The following is an 18149-nucleotide window of genomic DNA, read 5'->3' as shown; positions in this document are numbered from 1 at the left end:
GCGACCGCACGCCAGCGTTAGTATATCGTACCACCGGAGAGTCGCCATCGTCGCTGCCTCTGCCGTTAAGTCGGTCACCTGGTGAGCCGACGTTGGCAGACTTTTTTTCTTAGTTTTTAAGATTGGAGACACAGTTACAAGTTCATCTCCTAATCTCTGTAAACAAACATGACCGCGATACTCATTTGATTACTAAAAATTTTTACTTGTTCCTATGTTTTCATTTATTGTTTAATTACCGTGGTAATTAGTGGGTTTGTAAGAGCATCCCTAAAATCCCGCTTTTTGATAGAGAATTTCATTTTCTGCAAAATTTTTTTTTTGGAAATTTCTTGCAAAGTAGCTAATTAGCGAGACAAATGAGAAATTAGGGAGGACTTCTGGTTTTGATGGCTTAGGGACTGGTGTGCTCAATCTCATCCAATTTTGAACTTTCCTGCGCAGCTCCAGAGCCCCCAAGATTCAGACAGGGGGGGTGAAAAGTTGGTTAGTTCATCTATCATAGAATATCGCTACATAAATACTCTTGAAACAGTCATGATGCATTTTTTGGATGGTCTCATCAGATTTAATTAATTATTCATCATTTTTCAGTGAAATATGGCACTGGTGCTAAGCAGAGGGGGCGTCAAATTGTCCTCAGGATTTTTGAGTGGATTATGTAAGGTTAGTATTTGATTGAAAACATATATCAAGTTGTAGAACTAAACGAATACTCAGTAGTAAATTGACTATTGATGATCATCAACAGTTTTAATAACTCATTAGAATTGACTGGAGCTATAAAATCTATTGATTTTATCTGTTCACCGGCTGCTTGTGATAGAGATCAACTTGTCCAGCAGATCTTCTGCTAACACAACTGTTAATTAGAGTACCAGGTGTCGTAGAGTATTAAATTAAATGACATTGTCGTTGACAAATGACTTTGAAACAAAACCAAAAATCATTTTCCTACACCATTATGGAATGGTCGAGGTTTCCTTGATATTTTCTATTGCTCCGAAGGCAAATGATTAGACGAGAGTAGTGAATGTCAAACGCATCGGCACCTGCTCTACTTTCAAGCCAAATCCAACGATCACAATCGATTAGAATGTAAACCAGCCAGTTGTGCCCATCAATTGTTATAATTGATTGATTTTTAAAAATCTAATTTATAGTTCACGAATTTTCCGCCTCTTCATGCTTAAAAACGCGATGAACTGAGACATATAATTTTATGATTGGTTACTATTTTTTTACTTAAAAAACCTGGCCATCATAAATAATATTCAATTTATTTAGGCTTCGCAGAAGGGTCATGAAGTCACCCAGGTTGCCTTCATCTCAGGCAAGAAATTACGGGAGAACAGACCCCCTCGTCCCCCTCCATTCGACTACAAAAACAGGTTATACAGGCCATGGCATGTGTGGACAGATCCAATGGAGAAGCGTTTCGACGAAAATACACGGGTAATCGTAGTCGATGGCCTGCCAACAGTAGGCAAAGCCAAGTTTTGCAAACAGTTAGCTGAGGAACTGGAGATGTACCACGTTCCTGCGATGACATTTGACCATCTTTACGTCGATGGCCATGGCTTTGACTACAGGTCGTTGAATCCGAAACTGCCCATAGATGCTCAGTATGTCGATCTGAATAATTTCCTAAAGGATCCCAAGGGACGAAATAGCATTGTGGTGCAGCTTCACCAGTATGGGCTCAGGTACCTCACATACATCGATGCTCTAGCTCATGTCCTGAATACTGGCCAGGGCGTTGTGGTGGAAAGATCACCCTGGTCTGATCATGTCTTTGCCAAGGCAATGGCAACATGTGGATACATCTCCAAGAGTTGTCTGGACTATTACCAAAGCTGTAACTCCATCAGCTTGCATCGAATTCTCAGACCGCACGTATGCATTTATCTTGATGTTCCAGTGGATACTGTCAAGGTAACGTTGCTGTCTCCAAACGGAAACATTGAATGACACAAAGATATAAATGACAATAGACAAGTACAAATTTTCGTGATTTTCTGTTTGTCCCTCCTCATTTATGTTTTAATTTGTACTCTAGACTAGAATTGAAAAAAGATGCCGTCCTTTCGAAAAAGATTCCCCAGCGATGACAACTGGGTTTCTCAACGAGATCGAGCGCGTTTACAAAGAGCTCGCCTTACCGGATATATCAAAGCACGCGCATCTTCTTGTTTATGATTGGGAAAATGAGGGAATCATAGACGACGTGGTGGATGATATCGAAGCACTCGACTGCGACCCAGATGCGCTAAAGTTTTATGGGGACAAACTGATAGACTGGCGTTTCACCACCCCAGACGAAGTTCGTGGTGCCAGAACTACGTACACTAATCATAAATATCAGCTCATCGCTGGTTGTTTTACAAAAAGATGGGACGTTCCTGAGGTCTTGAGAAGTGGACAATCTAGCGCCAAGTTGCAAGAAGTCCTGGAAGAACTCTACGAAGATGTGAGTTATTGAGAATTCTTTCTACTTCAATTGGATTTGATTTTATGTAATTTATCATTAATTATCTTGTTATTAAGAAATTGGGGTTTTACATGTGATTTTTTTGTTTCTTGTGTTATCAATATTTATAATAAAAAAAAATCTGGAAGGAACAAAATATTTGGGAGAGAACATTGGAACCTCTCCCATACCTTTGAAGATAATTATGTCTCTATTCAGAAAGGTTTCGTTGTTTTTTAGGACCCGGGCAAACAATACGGTCGTGGATTTGATCCAACGAGGGACAAGGGTATTCTATGGAAGATCAAGGAAACTGCAGACGATTGGCTGCCCAAACGGAAACAAATTTGAACTGAGTAATGTTATACAAAATTTTCTCAACAAAGAAGATTTCTCAGTCGAAAAAAATATTGTAGTGCTCTGCTGGGGGACTACGAGAACCCTCAGCTGTATATTCACTATGTTGTACAGTCGATTTCATTAAATATAATCTTAAAAAATATTCTTCACTGATCAATTGTTGTAAAAAAATCCCTTCATCAATCAAAATTGAAAATAATTTACCTTTATTAAGGTTTGTACACGTATATTTTTTGTATTTATAATTACAAACACTTCACAATGACTTTAGGCTCGTTACAACATTTGTCTCCATTTTTTTCGTTTATTCTTCATTGAAAATATAGTTAATCAACATCTGAAGCAATGGCGATATTTATGAAATAATCTTCAAACGTTTAGAATTATCTTATGATTTTTGCATCTCCTAATTATTTACTTTATTCAATCGGTCAGATTAATTGAGTGTGATAATTGGAATTGGAATGCATTCACGATTTCTTACAAATTCCTACAATATGCGTGTTATGAAGTGATGTAGTCATCATTGGTTATTTACAATACTGTTAAAAAAAGTTCCTCGGGAGAAAGATCCTTGGTACAATTAAAAAAAGGAAAAAAAAATTCTATTTAATAATTTCAGTTACTCAATTACGCAGGAGAAAACGAAAATAGCGAATGGCAGTGATGAACTGACATGAAATATAATTACCTATAGTATTGCTGTAGTCAAGTGATAACACTTTTCGTGCCCATCATTAAATTCTCGTTAACGAATGATTTCACGCTTGTTTTTGTAGAACTTTTTTTTAGAAAGGAATTTATTTCAGAAATCATTCTTTCACTCATGAAATTGACAATCTGTCATATTTTCAACAGGTAACAAAATGTTCCAAAATTAAATTTTCTCATCTTTTAAAAACATGAATTATTGAAGGAATTGATCAACTTAAAAATGCAAATTAAATTTAATTGATGATATGATAGATCTTACGAGTTCAATTGAACGGAATAAATTGTCGATCGTTCCTGGGAACTTCATACTTTTCTTTATTCAGAAGCAAAAAATATTATTAAGACCAAAATAGACCACTTTCAAAAAATAATAACTCCCTTAATTATCAATATTTTTTAATTTATCTTTTTTCAAAACTGAACTAAACCAGTTTTACCAGTCACCCACGAATTTCTCCTGTTGTAACTACGATCAGCCAGCCGACATTTACACAAATGGATATAAGTCACGATTACTGAGGCGGTCTTCCTCATATAACGGTTCGTTTAACAGTTGATTATTCATTTCCCTTTAACATCACATTGAAAATAGCTATTTCTTGCTTCGCTTAATTAACGAATTAATACAAACAATCAATTGATTAATTAATGCAAGACAAGAATCTGAAATACATTTTTTTCAACTTTTCATCAGGTTTCCATTTTTGTTGATAAATTCATCGTTATTTTCATTAATTCGAACATTAACAGGTGGGGGGAGAACGGAGTGAGTGCGTTAGCCTCATTCTCTTGCATTGATTAATTAATTAATAGCATATTTTAAACATTAAGCTGTTAAACTGCAACAAGAGTTGGTTTTTCTTGCTGTTTTGTAGAAGGCCTTTGATTGGATGCTAAGACCCTCAGATTTTTGGACCAAATCATCTAGTTTTTCCCCTCGCTGGAGTACAGCTTCCAATGTGCTATGCTAATTGATGAAAAATAAATATATTCAATGAATGACCACTTGAAAATTGCGTATCATTCCTGATATTAAAAAAACAGCAGATCAAATTCTCACCAATATTATCTTTGTCTCATCCAAATCGTTCTGCATCTTAGTGAGTGCATCTGCCTCCCTAGGATTCTGATATTTGGCCAAATACGTATTAATTGATGGAAAATCACAGCTGGATTCGTTCAGAGTTCCCCAAGAGCTAGGAGGATACCTTCCAGCGAAGTCATCCAACACTTTGGTAATCAGCGTGTGAGAAACACGATTAGGGTATTCGTGATCGGATATCAAAACACCCGCGAGACTGTCACCGCGAACATAAACATGACACATGTATTCTGAAAATAAAAAAAATTTATTCTGCAAAACAAAACTGCTTTTTCAACATTTGTATGTATTACATGCTTGAGGCTTGCATGTGCAGATCTAAAAATATACATCTATTGATTTCCAATACTTAAAAGACCTAGACAAGGTGCCAGCCACACTTGTAATGAGACAATTATGCGATAAAAAATGGTATTTCGTGTTCTGCATGAGTCGTGTCTAAAAAAAATCAGAATATATCGAGTGCAATTAGGATTACCTCCTTCCTTGACACTTTGTCTAGCAGCAATCTGTGTACGTTCAACAATGGTCTTACTAACAAACGCCATAAACTCCCTGACACTTCCCCTTTGAAAATAAGAGAATGAATCAACGTCATAAGCACATTTCAATGCACTGGCTGATGTGGGTCCTTTATAAAGCACTGTCAATGCATAAAGCTTAACCATTTTTGGAAATATTGGGCAATCCTTGGCACTGGTCACTTGAGAAAAGGTTAATAGCACTTCAAAACGTATTTAAAAGTCTCACGGAAGTGATCCTCTCGTCACAGTTGCAATTTTTATTGTCTCACTCGATTGTTCCTCTCTCTTCCTTTCTCAGGGAAGAGAAACGATGAGCACAGAGAGGTTAGTAAAAAACTGGTATCACATACTAACCAACGCCAACACACGGGAGAGAACTGTACAGGCATTCACATAAGTTCGACAAATGTCACATGAACCGTTAAATGACGGCCACATGACCAGACATTAAAGGATGTATCGAACGGATGTTGTTTAGCATAAAACGAATTAAATTATTATTCATATTGTTGCATAGTAATTCAGTATTTAATAAAATCATAAAACATTATGTATGATACATGTATTATATATTGAAAAGTCTGTCAGATGTATAGAAAAAAAACTGTCAAATTCGTTTGACAGGTGGGGAGAGATGACAGTTGTAACAAAAGTAACTGACGTTACATTTTGAATTCAGAGGTACGGAACTAACTTCAGTTTGCCTCACCATTTTTAGAAATTATGCGGGTGAGTGCTGACGCTTATGAAGCGGGTAAAGAGCATGAGCTACGATGGGGAACGTGCCTGTCGGTAAATCATTGTCACAGAGGACGGGGCATTCTATTCGTGAGGCAATTTGCGATTTTTCCAAGACTCTGGGAATTTTTCAGAGTCGGTCCTACATTTTTCGCATTTTTCTCGGCTCCTGAGCCTCTTAGCTCAGGAGCCGTTCTTTGTGCCTTACCAACAGGCACGTTCACCATCGTAGTTCAACGCCACCTGCTACCGCACGTTGAAGCGTTGAAGCTGCCCCAGAAGTGTCAGCAATCTTCTCCTCTAATCTCTGGTTACTGTACCAGCTATATGAGCGTCTGGAGGTTGGCAACAGTCAGTTGATATCTCGTATGTGGCCCGACGCACTAACCAAACTGTGATTGATATTTAATGCCTTTACTCAAAAAAATCAAGACATTATGTGCGTAACCTATCCCTGGAGTTCACTGCGTTTCTGAATACGTTTTTCGATTCTTCAATATCATGTGCGCTTGACTCGAAATCTACGGTCAACCGCGAATTAATTATTGCTTTTGGAGATCACTGGAGTAATCCGAGTCTGGGTATTCTGCTTGTCGAGCTCAACCAGGTAAGACAATGTAACGAAGTTGTAAATTATTGATTTAAATTCCAATGCTTACGATTAATTGGCTTTAGTTGCCAATAAATTACTCGGAAACTTGAGAACTGAAGATCAACATGGGTTTTGAACCTTGATAATGATTAGTGGGAGCGGAAAAATAAGTCACTTTTAGGTTAGGACTTCACCGAGTATGGAAGTCGATCATGCATTGATGGGATGAGCCCGGAAAATGATTCATTATTTAGGGCTCGCCCCAATTTTACAAAACACTTTGATTGAGACTATTAAGTGCTTCTATAATATGGAGATAAAGATTAACTATGTGAAAAAATGGCGATAGTTTACTGTCTCTAATCCCTGTTGAAAACAATCTCCCTATTCCGGTGTTGACTATTCCAATTCTCTCATTCTCCTCTGCCGTCATTTTGATTTTAGAATCAAAAATCTGCAACTATGAGCGATTCAAGTGATCTGGATCGCCAGATTGAGCAATTGAAGAAATGTGAAATTATAAAGGAGGCGGAGGTGAAAGCGCTGTGTGCCAAAGCACGAGAGATCCTGATTGAAGAGAGTAATGTGCAGAGAATTGACTCACCTGTTACTGTAAGCAATGCAGTTGATAAAAATAATCTCGAGAATGAAAAATGTTTGTCGAATGATTAATTGATGTTTTTGTGTGTCTGAAGGTCTGCGGAGACATTCATGGACAGTTCTACGACCTCAAGGAGCTGTTCAAGGTCGGTGGAGATGTACCTGAGACAAATTACCTGTTCATGGGGGATTTCGTCGACAGGGGGTTCTACAGTGTCGAGACATTCTTACTTCTTCTTGCACTGAAGGTGAGTCTTTATTTCATAATTTTTATACCGGTTACAAACAAACAAACTGATAAAATAATCACGAAATTCCTATAGCGCAAAATTCCAAGTGTTTTTCTATGAATAATTTATGAAGAATCTATTTTTCCAAAGCAGCTTAATTGATGTTGACAATTTCATCGGGAATCGATGAGAAGCAGTGCTTAGATAATAAATAAAGGATTACACAACTATGGTATTTCAATCATTTGTCATAAAAAATATTTTCCGTCAGGTGCGTTATCCAGATCGAATTACACTAATTCGCGGTAACCATGAGTCCCGGCAAATCACACAGGTTTATGGATTCTATGACGAGTGTCTGCGGAAGTACGGGAGCGTAACAGTTTGGCGATACTGCACTGAAATCTTCGACTATCTGTCGTTATCAGCGATTATCGATGGAAAAATATTTTGTGTTCACGGAGGACTGTCCCCAAGTATTCAGACACTTGATCAGATTCGAACGATTGACAGGAAACAAGAGGTAAAATTTCTTCCATTATTTTACATTTATGTCTCTAATTTTCTGAAGGGACATGGAGAATCAGATGAATTTTACGATCAATTTTATATGAGATATTCCTTGCGGAATGAGTCCACGGTTGATCGTTAACGTCTTCAAAATCGTTGGCAACTCCTCTTAATGATTTCAATTCAATATAATTTGTCTTGCATTTAGGTACCTCACGATGGACCAATGTGTGACCTTCTCTGGTCAGACCCAGAGGAAACTCAAGGCTGGGGTGTGTCACCCAGAGGCGCTGGTTATCTATTCGGCAGTGACGTAGTAGCTCAGTTTAATTCAGCAAACGACATTGACATGATCTGTAGAGCTCATCAACTAGTGATGGAAGGCTACAAGTGGCATTTCAACGAGACTGTACTTACCGTCTGGTCAGCCCCCAATTACTGCTACAGATGTGGTAACGTAGCAGCTATTCTAGAATTAAATGAACACCTTCAACGAGACTTCACAATATTTGAAGCAGCACCGCAGGAGAGTCGAGGAATACCTAGTAAAAAGCCACAAGCTGACTACTTTTTATAATTAAATCATGAATAATGTAATTGTAATCGACCAATGGACACTAAGAGGATATAATATCCGATTATCTCTGCCCCGCCCCATCCTTACATTAAAGGTTTTTCAATATTTTTTCACTATAAATCTCGTTTTTTCTTATCAGGATCAATGATTTCTGTGAGAACGATTGACGAACGTCGATTTACTCTTTAATATACTCCATTTACTGTCAACAATGTATTTATGAACAATTAATTCTCTGTAATAAAAGAAACCATCATTTGTAGAATTTTGTTTCTATCATTTTTTCAGATCTGTAGATACTTTCCCACTTTCTGATTAACTGAGGAAATTTAAGTTGTGCAGATCTATTGAGCACTGGTCTGGACTTGTCACAGAGTATCTAGGTACTAAGATAAAATTTAGAGGCTATTTCTAAGTAATGGAACAACACGTCTATCTTGCGAGTTTCTAAAATAATTTTTTTGTGAAATGAGTAAATAATCAGATTTCAATATTTGATATGACATTCTACTCATTTCATAAGGTCTTTAAAAAGTCGCAGGGAGGTAGACGAAATATAAATAATTCGATGGTTGAGGCGATGGAGAAGATGATGAAATTTAGGACGTGAATTTTACTCTATTTTTCAATCTTTACTGTTGTCCTTCTATTTCATTGACCATTTTTGGCAAAAGTATGAAATTGAAAAATTAGTTTAAAGAAGTCCAATAGAACGGAAAAATATTGAAGAGATGTGAATATTAAATTTTTTCATACGTGAGGAAATAGCGTTTTACGGTTATTCTTAATTCTTCTGCACCGCTCTGCATTAAAGTCGAAATTCATTGAAAATCCCTAAAAAAATAATAGTGGAATACACAGCTAAGGTGGCACATGTCAGATTTCGCTCCCCCAGAGCCCTAAGGCTTGTTGGGCGCACTCCTGGGTTTCTTAGGTGCATTGTACCGAATCAATAAAAACGCAATTATTATCAATACCGACATAATTCCGATTCCAGTGCCCAAACGAATCTCCGTAAAATCAATAATTGAGTTGAGAGCGATTTCTCGAAGTATTGACTCCCCGTCGAGGGGCTCACAGGGTGCCTGAACGATGATATCCTCACGTTGCACTTGTTTCGCTTTGCAATTCACCAGTTTGTTGAGTGCAACTGATCCATGAATTTGTCGGAGAAGCAGGGCCAGTGTCCACTCCATTGGACTGAGATTTTGATACCAGAGGGGGAGGTTCTCGAGGTGAAGGGTGACCCCACCCCCCAGGGTTATCTCGCCTATTACCAATCCGGACAGGAATGCTGCCAGACCACTCCATTTACAGATGTGGGCGAAGAATGTGCAGATGAAGTGCTGCAGCATCAGGTAGAGGAGACCGTAGGAAAGGTACGACCAGAGGGACGTCAGGTTTTCATCCACTGCGAGGTGTAGACCTGACATGGCAAAGGCTGGACCAAGGTAGATTGCGTAGATGAGACACCAGGAGGGAAAACTGCACAGTAACTGCACAGAAAAAAAAAGTAAGTGAACGTTTCCATTGTTTCCTCGCGAATCGTAATTTTTTTGTGTGCAATTGGCGCCTTAAGCCAATACGACCATTATATGGAATGGGAAATTACCTCTATTATGATGTAAATGAACCGACCATAGAGTCCATCTTTTATGTCCCTCTCGACGTTGCGTCTGGCTCTCGTGATATCGAATATCTGCAAAAGCCCCAGAGGCCAGGAGAGAATTCCCAAACTAGCGTAGTAATACCCAACGCGATCCTTCAGATATAAATTGGTGTCTCCAGCGACGTCCCAAAACACGGCCCCAAGAATAATGCTGAGAGAGGCAGCGATGAGAATCTTCTGAAGAAGCCTTGTCAAGGCCCAGGGTTGGCTGTAGACTAGTGTCTTCATGAGGAGGGCATAAATTTGTACAAAAATATTGGCATCGTATACAGCTGGAGGTAGATTACCCGGAGGGCCTGGGTCTGACAAAGCAGGGAGACGAGCTTTAGCAAGCTCTGCTAAATGATCGATTCGCTGCGAGGATTCTAACATGGCTTCTGCTGAGAGGTCATCCAGAGTCACCAAATCAACTGAACAATCATAGAAAATGGAAGAATTATTTCATTAGAAATCCCATTAATTGATTTTTTTTTGAAGAAATTCATAATCAATTCGTAAAACTTCTACATAACATTGGGAATGGAATTTTTTTTTAAACGACGAAAAATAATTGAGCTTCAACCGATGTTACAAAAAGTGAACCATGCAAGGTCACCAAGTCTCATTTAACAAGTGGTTCAAATTATTTATAATTATCGAGCGATAAACTTTCCTCGTAAATACTTTGACGACAGACTAAAACAAAAAGTTCTTCATTTTTTGCTAGTATAAATACTGGCGAGTCAAACGAGCGGTTTATTCCGTCCATAACGACTTCAACAAGTGCATCCAAGTGTCTATTCATCAGTATGGAAAGTTGCAAATTCAAAGTATTACTGATATTGGTGGTAATATCAATTGTGTGCATCAACGTTGGAGATTGCCAAGGAAAAAGTATGAGAAACTTATGCTATTTTCGTTATTCATACTATTTGTATGAAAATCTAATTCTTCTGTAATTCTAGGATGCGTTCGCCATGACCAATGTGCAGACAGCGACTGTGTTGATACATATGGTGAGATGTATACGTCCGACCCCAGCAGACAAATATTGTGTGATGGAAGCACCGGTTATTGTAACTGTGCAGAGGGGTTCCCAAAAGAATAAATTGAAGAAATAGGAAAAAAAAAACTTCCGGAACCTCTCTTTGATTGCCGAACAGTATGACCCAGAATTTTCCTGAATAAATTATAATGCTATTATACTTAACTTATTTTTTCAATCCTATTTTTCATATGGTCGAATATTTTATGACCCCAGACAATGGTATTGACACTGATCTGCTTAGGGAAGTACATATCCCTCATAAATATTTTTAAATCCACCCGAACCATAATTGTTTTAAATTACACTTACGATAATAATCCGAGGGATTCTTAAACGGTGGACAAGGAAACTCGGCGAGAGCAAAATACGGCAGCATATCTCTCCTGGCCCCTGTATACATGATGCGTCCACCCGAAGTTAAAGCGACTCTCGAAACCATCGTGAGGATCTCGTACGTGGGGGGATGAAGAGTCAAAATGACTAATCTCTCGCCCCTCGCCGCCCACTGTCTCAAATACTCGACGAGAAAAAACGCATCGAATATGTCGAGGCCATGTGTTGGCCTGTCTAGGGCCAGTATATGTGCGTCTTGAAGTAGACGACATGCCAGGGCTAATCTTCTTGCTTCCGAAGTCGTCAGAGAGCTCACGAGACAGTGTTTCGTAGCTTCGAGGCCCAATTCCTGAAGGATTGCTTCAGTTTCCATTTCTGAAGTCTGGGAACCCCCTCGCAAGCACATGTAGAAGCTCAGTACTTGTTGAGCTGTTAGACCTGGGCTTAAACTGCTCTCTGCGGGGAGGTAGGCAACCCTCGACCTTCAGGGAGATTAATTATTCATAATTAGTGGTTAATATTTAAATTATCATTTACGTATCTAATTTATTATTTACGGCACATCCATTTTTCAAGTTGGGAAATTTTTTCTTACAATTCGGTTGAGGTCTTGACTCGAAAATTGACTTAAACATCTAAATCGATGCCTCTACAATTACCTCAATGTCCGAGTCGACACACTCCTTCCGTTCATAAGAATATCGCCCCTCTTTATTCTCCTCCTCCCCGCGATGGTCTCTAAAATCGTCGTCCCCTCTCTCTCAGTGGTCGCCATGACGGCCAGGACGTCAGTGGCAGCGGCTTCCAGAGAGATTCCCCTCAACGACGTCCTGTGAGAGTCCCCAGAGCTTTCAACTCCTCGCAATTGCACATGAGGATGCTGGACAGCAAGTCTCCGTAGGCTCTGACCATAGTCGCCCTCGGGTCCAAGCATCCCCTGGGGTTGTTCCAGGACTGCTTGCCCATAGCCAGGGTCCATTGGTGCGATGCTATGCCTTCTATTTGGTCTCGATGCATGCAGAAGATTCGCTTCACTGGCACTTCTCATTTTATTTTCTCTCACGAGTAATTGTGAGGGGGTTTGCTGCGCCTCGCGGGGAGTTGCATGAACCTGTCTGAAGTCTGGATCACTCCTGGCTGATCGCATAGCTGTGGACTGCTGGTGGAGTCCGCTGTGGGAGATCCTTCGACCTTCCTCGCTGGAGTCGTAACCACTGGAGCCATCTCGGGCGCGGGATGGAGGTAATACACGAGGGAGACCGAATTTCAGGTACGTGTATGAGTTGCTTGCCAGGGGGCTCTTTGGACCGTACCGAGGGTGCCTCAGAATACTCTGTACTGTTGAATCTCGAAGCTGAAAGTTCCCATAGGGTAGGGGGGACTTCTCCGCGGAGCCAAGGGCAGAGTCTGTAAAGTCTGAGTTGAGATTTTGCCTGGAAAAGAAAGCAGTTACGGTGAATTGATAGAATGTTATTAAGAAATTCATTCAGTATATATTTTTGTAATTCCTACCTGTAAATCGACCATGCATGAAGGTCTTCACTAGCCGGTGGCTCTAGTCCCCGCGTATCCAGAGCCCCGGGCACCGAATACCTTCGCTCCAACTCCCAAGCCTCGGAACCCATCTCGCAGACCTACGGAAAATCATAAAAACAAGTTGTATACTGGAATTGCAAAACTCGAGTACTAAATTTGACTGATGGTTTTCGGAAAATCCCACGGAATTCGATGTTGAATGAAATTTAGTGAAGATGATCTTGGAATAGTCTTTATCCTGATCAAATCGTGATCTCAACCTGATCAAGTCCTAACCGGAATTTTTATGACGTGCAAATTAATTGTTCACAATTCAATTGTTTAGAGATGTGAAACGAAAATTCCCGGAATTGATAAATCCCTATTCAATTTTACTACTGGGGTCCCCCGCATGATGTGGGACCTAGACCTGGAATGGCGAATCTTCGTTTTACAATTCCAGGAAGTTTATAGAATCCCACCCGGCGGAAACCGACTCAAAACTACCGGTGAAATTACCCAGGGAACAGACCAAGTAACAAAGGCCAATTCGATCGTCCGTAAAGTCTGGAATGCACTGTAAAAAAAAGAGTAACGAAATTGAAAGACAAAGACAGAGAATTGAAGAGCGAGGGAGATGAAAAAAAGGAAGATACTAGGGTACCGCTACAGGCGTTTGTTGGGGGGCTTCGAGACTTGGTGCAGTCTCACTGGCTGGTAATCACACTCTACTCGATATTTCCATGATATCAGGAATGCAGGGAAACTCGTCGATACGCAGGCGATGCTTTCGGGATTTAATAAACACCAGACTGGAGGCTGAGAGATGAGATGTTGGAACGAACTTAACGGATTCTAGGAGAATGACGATTGAAAATATTCAACAGCACCTGTTGATGGATTAGTTTAGCTGATTCATTGATGAGATCAGTTTTTCGGTGATTATCTGGCTAATGAGGAATCTTGATGAGCAGTGATATCGGAACTTCTCCAGGAGGATCTAACGACACAAAAAAATTAACAAAAAAATCCAGGGGAACTTCTTGAAAAATAATAGAAGATTTAGTATGATGACTCAAAAATTGTTCGTGGATGTCGTAGGAATAGGGGAAGAGCACAAGTTTCATGTATTGTACTGAAAATAAAATGTTCCAAAAGGTTTACTAGTTATCTACCACCTGTCTAAACCGGTACAATACCCGGCTGTTCAACATGCGGGTAAAAATCATCCGCAGAGTAACACTTGTCCTCATAAACATAAATCAATCGTTTCAGTGTGTCTTTGGATATCCGAGGACTACATATGACAGCATTCCGGAAACGTGCGGGAATAAAAACCCGTTACATCTCTCAACTCCCCGTATCATGAGGACTTGAAGCGTCATGTGTATGCGATTCCTCTGGGGTCCCAAGAGTCACCTGATACCGGAATTTAATCATATGCTTGAGATTAAATGGAATCTGCAGAGGCACGTGTAGCACAGTTATAATTATCATCTCGGTACAGTCATATTGTCATCTTTTATTTTCCGGAGAAGATAATATGTATTACGTAAGAAGTGAAAATAAAGTGGTACAAGATGTGAGAATATTTTTTTTTAATGCCTTTGGGAATATTAGGGCCAGCGACACATTAAATCATTTATTTCACAGAGGATTTCAGATAAAAAAGGGAAAGGTCTTTTGTTTCTTTTCACATCATGAAGATGATTGCGTCATTAACGTAGAAGATCAAGGTGATAGAACAGGAAAATGCAGAAGAATGTTGAAGCTGTTTTTTCAGTCGTTGAAAATTAAATAATTTTACGACTTGTAGAAAACATCAGCTAATAATAGAGATTCTTATACCATCTTTAAAGCAAACTAAGCTATTTTTCTTGTAGACAGGCTCTAAAGAATTTTATCTTCGAACTGGTAATATATATTCTAAAAGGGTTCAAAATAAAAATAAAACTTAAGAACAATATGAAGAATACACCATTAACTTGAGCTAGAAAATTAAAAAATCTATTTCTCCATAAATTTGCATTCTGGATATTGCACAATTTCATTAAATATCGACCCGTTTAAGCTTCCGGAGTTGCCCAATCCTAGAAAGGTGTTTCAATACCCAATAAATAACGAATGTAGCCAGTACTTGTAAAAATACACAATTCAACGTTTTCCCCCCTTTCTGGTTTTCCAACATTCCACTGCCCCCCAATTCTCACAAATTCCGTTGAAACCCATTCCCCACTGGATTTGCTGCACCTTCTCGTGTCTTTTATCTTCTGTCATAATAGTTAAATAGAGGTAAACATCGAATAGGAAATGGTGAATCAGCAGTGATTATTCAGATATTTTCACTTTCAAGCCGAGCCAATTCATTCTGTTCATTTGCATTGGAAACAATCCAAAGAGAATTGAACGCGTGAATAAGCCCATCGGTATTCCCTGAACACGTGTGTGTGATTTTTCTTGTTTTTACCTTCATAAAATGAGGCAATTTCACTCCTATACATTGATACTATGACAATAGGATAATCCCACGCACCGGTTTCCACTGAGCATCAATTTAACTCATCCGAACACGTGTTCATTGCTGCAATTCCGACCTAATTTTTCCATTTTTCTTTTCTTTGCTTCTTCTCTTATTGAGGATGACATTTCCGTGAAACCGTGGAGCCCACGAAAAACACAGGATCTTATGTATGTCAATCAATTGTTTTTTCAGTAATGAAAGAAGAGTTATGGGTTTTCCTTTTATGGTGATTCCTCAGAGAAATAGCATTATCTACACGCATTAATTTTTCTATCCTCATTTTTAAACGTTATTTGTAATGCTAATAGGCGGTTGGACGAGGCGAGTTGATAAATCGACGTCTTGAATAATTTTCAAGTTGCAATTATTTCAAGCGCCTGCAGCGAAAAAAGAACTTTTACACTTTTTCAACAAAAGATAAGGAAAACTGCCTGGGAATGAACGGCGCCCCAGTGACCGCACAGCTACTGAAAAATAATACAAAAATTCAGGAGTTTCGTTACTTCCATATGGAAGCTCGGTAATAGCTCAGATTTAGGAGAGTGGGCTAAAATGGAACCGCCAACACATGGCTTCACATTTGTTTATCCCGTATATTTGAGATGGAAAAATTCAAATCTTTCACGATCATAAAATTTAAATGACAAACACCCCGACGCATAGTTTGGATGCAAAAATAAACTACTCGAGCCATCTGAAATTCAAATGCAATCATTATGAAATGCAATTATAGGAGTCAGATTGCTCATCTCCCTTATCCACACATTCGACTCTCCCAGCGTTCTCTTGCTTACAAGTCAGCCCACGGAATACCACCTATCCCCGACAAAAGAAATCGATACTGCCTTGAATTTCAATTGATCCCCGTGAGTGTGCGAAGCGAGCGATGCCAGAGGATAAGTACAAATATGCAACCGACCTTAACCTTAGGTTGGTTGTCATGCGAGGGAGACGCAGAGGGTATTATTTTTTAATATTCTTAGAGTCACTGTTGAATTGACAAATATTATTATTTGGCAATCATTAACGCCAGGGAAAGGTCCGGGTGGCTGTGGCTGCACCATTGAACGCCATTGAACCCAACTCGGTCTTTTACGAGGCGACTAAAAATTCTATTTTTCCCTTCCACTTTTCCACCGCGAAATTCTTTCCTTCTTTTACTTCTCGTTGTGCTCAAGAACTACAGCACGTAGATCCGCTATCGGACACTCCCGAGAGTCCGAGGGCTCCGTTGCGCTTGCTTGACCGACTGATTACGATATAGCTACTCTAATAAATCCGCAATTACGCCGAGCAGAGCGAGTATAACGGCCCCAAGCTATTGTTTAAATAATAAGACTGGACGAATAATATCGAACTGAAGAGCTTAGCATAATTATTATGATTCTCGTTACATCTCACTGCTGTCTGTCCGCACATTTTCCGAGTTATTGTCTATTTGATTAATCTGAAACATTAATTAAAGAAGAAAAAACCTGCCAATTAAAAGCGTAATTTATTACATACTCAATTTCTCTTTCTTTTATAATGGAGTCATTCTGAATGAGTGTTAAATTAATCAGGGGAACAATTAATTCGATCAATTTCCTTGTTATAGTGGGGAAGAATATTGAGTTCGAACTAATGAAGGATCATTTTTCATAATGAGGGAAGAAAAATAATTCCTGGTCGGAGGGGACGGGTTAAATTCAGATTGAAAGGACTGACTATTCATGAAGATTAAAATAAAATTTTGAGGGCCAGGACTGAGTTGTCGAACGAGAAAAACAGACATTCATGGGCATTGAAACCAAGTTTAATTGAATCGTCTAATTGATCTAATGAAATGAAATTTTACACACTGTTTTCGGGAATCATATAAATCTATAAATATCGATTTTTGTTGCCAAATAAAATAAAATCAGTCATCAAGAGCCGGGACTTAGTCCAAGTGAAAATGGAATTACTAATGATCCACAGAAAAAAAACAATCTCTAAAGTTAGCACACATTTTGTAAACATTTTTCAGCCCTCAAAAAAGGTTTGGACAAACTGAACATTAGGTTGACTTTCAGATGAATAAGTCTGTTCGGGATTCCAACAAACCTCCATTTTATTCAGACATTTTTGGTACGTGAAAGATGTCTAAGAAAAGTGTGTGAAATTCAGGTGTAAGTTTTTACTGAGGAATGACGAGATACCGGATGGAGAAGAATTTATTTAAAAAACTTAACTTACGATTGAATAAATTGGAGAAAAGACGTATTCATATGATTCCAACCCGTTTGGTCATCATAATGCTGATGACTATAGTTTTAAGCTCTCCTCTTGAAGGTCAGTACGTTTTATTTTCCTCCACGTTGTCTCGACGCAATGGCATTGGTATGCGCTACACCATGAAACCTCGAACTAGACACTTTTATCTCTTTTCTGCAAACACTCCAGCAATCCAATGACATCCGCAACTTTTCGATGAAAGTTTTCTCAAAAAAATTCAATTTCCACTCATTTGTCCTTTTTTATTCACCAAAAAACACTCCCGCGTCCGATCGTAGGGGACAACGCACGGAGCACACAGCCTTCCTCTTTCCTCCTGCATTCGTCCTGACTGCCGAGTGTGAACACCTCTGGAGTCTCTACCTCTCTTTTACCTCCCCCACTACATTTTCAGTGTTTTTTTTTAAGTAC

The 18149-nt window shown here is 39.1% G+C and overlaps 4 protein-coding genes across 4 annotated transcripts; 2 read left to right on the top strand and 2 right to left on the bottom strand.

Annotated features, from left to right (window-relative positions):
• The first annotated feature begins 147 nt into the window (after positions 1-147).
• Positions 148-2972, top strand: LOC135168774 (NADH dehydrogenase [ubiquinone] 1 alpha subcomplex subunit 10, mitochondrial). Its single transcript, XM_064133291.1, has 5 exons — positions 148-486; positions 595-666; positions 1288-1935; positions 2060-2470; positions 2711-2972. Exons 2-5 carry the CDS (start codon positions 601-603, stop codon positions 2819-2821), a joined length of 1236 nt encoding a protein of 411 aa, XP_063989361.1. The 5' UTR covers positions 148-486; positions 595-600; the 3' UTR covers positions 2822-2972.
• A 41-nt stretch (positions 2973-3013) lies between these two features.
• Ykt6 (YKT6 v-SNARE) lies at positions 3014-5557 on the bottom strand. Its single transcript, XM_064133304.1, has 3 exons — positions 5125-5557; positions 4605-4876; positions 3014-4511 (listed from the first exon to the last, which is right to left on the bottom strand). The coding sequence occupies exons 1-3, from the start codon at positions 5312-5314 to the stop codon at positions 4371-4373; spliced, it is 603 nt and encodes a 200-aa protein (XP_063989374.1). The 5' UTR covers positions 5315-5557; the 3' UTR covers positions 3014-4370.
• Positions 5558-6038: 481 nt separating this feature from the next.
• Positions 6039-11275, top strand: LOC135168778 (serine/threonine-protein phosphatase 4 catalytic subunit). The gene is made up of 6 exons (XM_064133296.1): positions 6039-6515; positions 6945-7112; positions 7196-7348; positions 7602-7853; positions 8049-10959; positions 11031-11275. The coding sequence occupies exons 2-5, from the start codon at positions 6963-6965 to the stop codon at positions 8415-8417; spliced, it is 924 nt and encodes a 307-aa protein (XP_063989366.1). The 5' UTR covers positions 6039-6515; positions 6945-6962; the 3' UTR covers positions 8418-10959; positions 11031-11275.
• On the bottom strand, positions 8595-18104 carry LOC135168758 (ATP-binding cassette sub-family G member 5). Its single transcript, XM_064133260.1, has 6 exons — positions 17700-18104; positions 12959-13080; positions 12106-12879; positions 11423-11928; positions 10030-10496; positions 8595-9913 (listed from the first exon to the last, which is right to left on the bottom strand). Exons 2-6 carry the CDS (start codon positions 13069-13071, stop codon positions 9317-9319), a joined length of 2457 nt encoding a protein of 818 aa, XP_063989330.1. The 5' UTR covers positions 13072-13080; positions 17700-18104; the 3' UTR covers positions 8595-9316.
• Between the last annotated feature and the right edge of the window lie 45 nt (positions 18105-18149).

The sequence above is a fragment of the Diachasmimorpha longicaudata genome, chromosome 13 (assembly GCF_034640455.1).
Source record: "Diachasmimorpha longicaudata isolate KC_UGA_2023 chromosome 13, iyDiaLong2, whole genome shotgun sequence".
NCBI classification, from domain to species: Eukaryota; Metazoa; Arthropoda; class Insecta; order Hymenoptera; family Braconidae; genus Diachasmimorpha; species Diachasmimorpha longicaudata.
Note: the sequence above shows the minus strand (reverse complement) of the source record. Positions and strands in the feature narration are given on the sequence as shown.

Bases quoted from the DNA above. Each gene is read 5' to 3' on its own strand.
- LOC135168774 (XM_064133291.1), top strand. From the start codon at position 601: ATGGCACTGGTGCTAAGCAGAGGGGGCGTCAAATTGTCCTCAGGATTT. The intron at 667-1,287 runs GTTAGTATTTGA...CAATTTATTTAG, and splicing joins TTTTGAGTGGATTATGTAAG to GCTTCGCAGAAGGGTCATGA. The intron at 1,936-2,059 runs GTAACGTTGCTG...TTTGTACTCTAG, and splicing joins TTCCAGTGGATACTGTCAAG to ACTAGAATTGAAAAAAGATG.
- Ykt6 (XM_064133304.1), bottom strand. From the start codon at position 5,314: ATGGTTAAGCTTTATGCATTGACAGTGCTTTATAAAGGACCCACATCA. The intron at 4,877-5,124 runs GTAATCCTAATT...TTTTATTTTCAG, and splicing joins ACAAAGTGTCAAGGAAGGAG to AATACATGTGTCATGTTTAT. The intron at 4,512-4,604 runs GTGAGAATTTGA...TTCATCAATTAG, and splicing joins ATGAGACAAAGATAATATTG to CATAGCACATTGGAAGCTGT.
- LOC135168778 (XM_064133296.1), top strand. From the start codon at position 6,963: ATGAGCGATTCAAGTGATCTGGATCGCCAGATTGAGCAATTGAAGAAA. The intron at 7,113-7,195 runs GTAAGCAATGCA...GTGTGTCTGAAG, and splicing joins GAATTGACTCACCTGTTACT to GTCTGCGGAGACATTCATGG. The intron at 7,349-7,601 runs GTGAGTCTTTAT...ATTTTCCGTCAG, and splicing joins TACTTCTTCTTGCACTGAAG to GTGCGTTATCCAGATCGAAT.
- LOC135168758 (XM_064133260.1), bottom strand. From the start codon at position 13,071: ATGGGTTCCGAGGCTTGGGAGTTGGAGCGAAGGTATTCGGTGCCCGGG. The intron at 12,880-12,958 runs GTAGGAATTACA...TTTCTTTTCCAG, and splicing joins CATGCATGGTCGATTTACAG to GCAAAATCTCAACTCAGACT. The intron at 11,929-12,105 runs GTAATTGTAGAG...ATCTCCCTGAAG, and splicing joins GTGTCGACTCGGACATTGAG to GTCGAGGGTTGCCTACCTCC.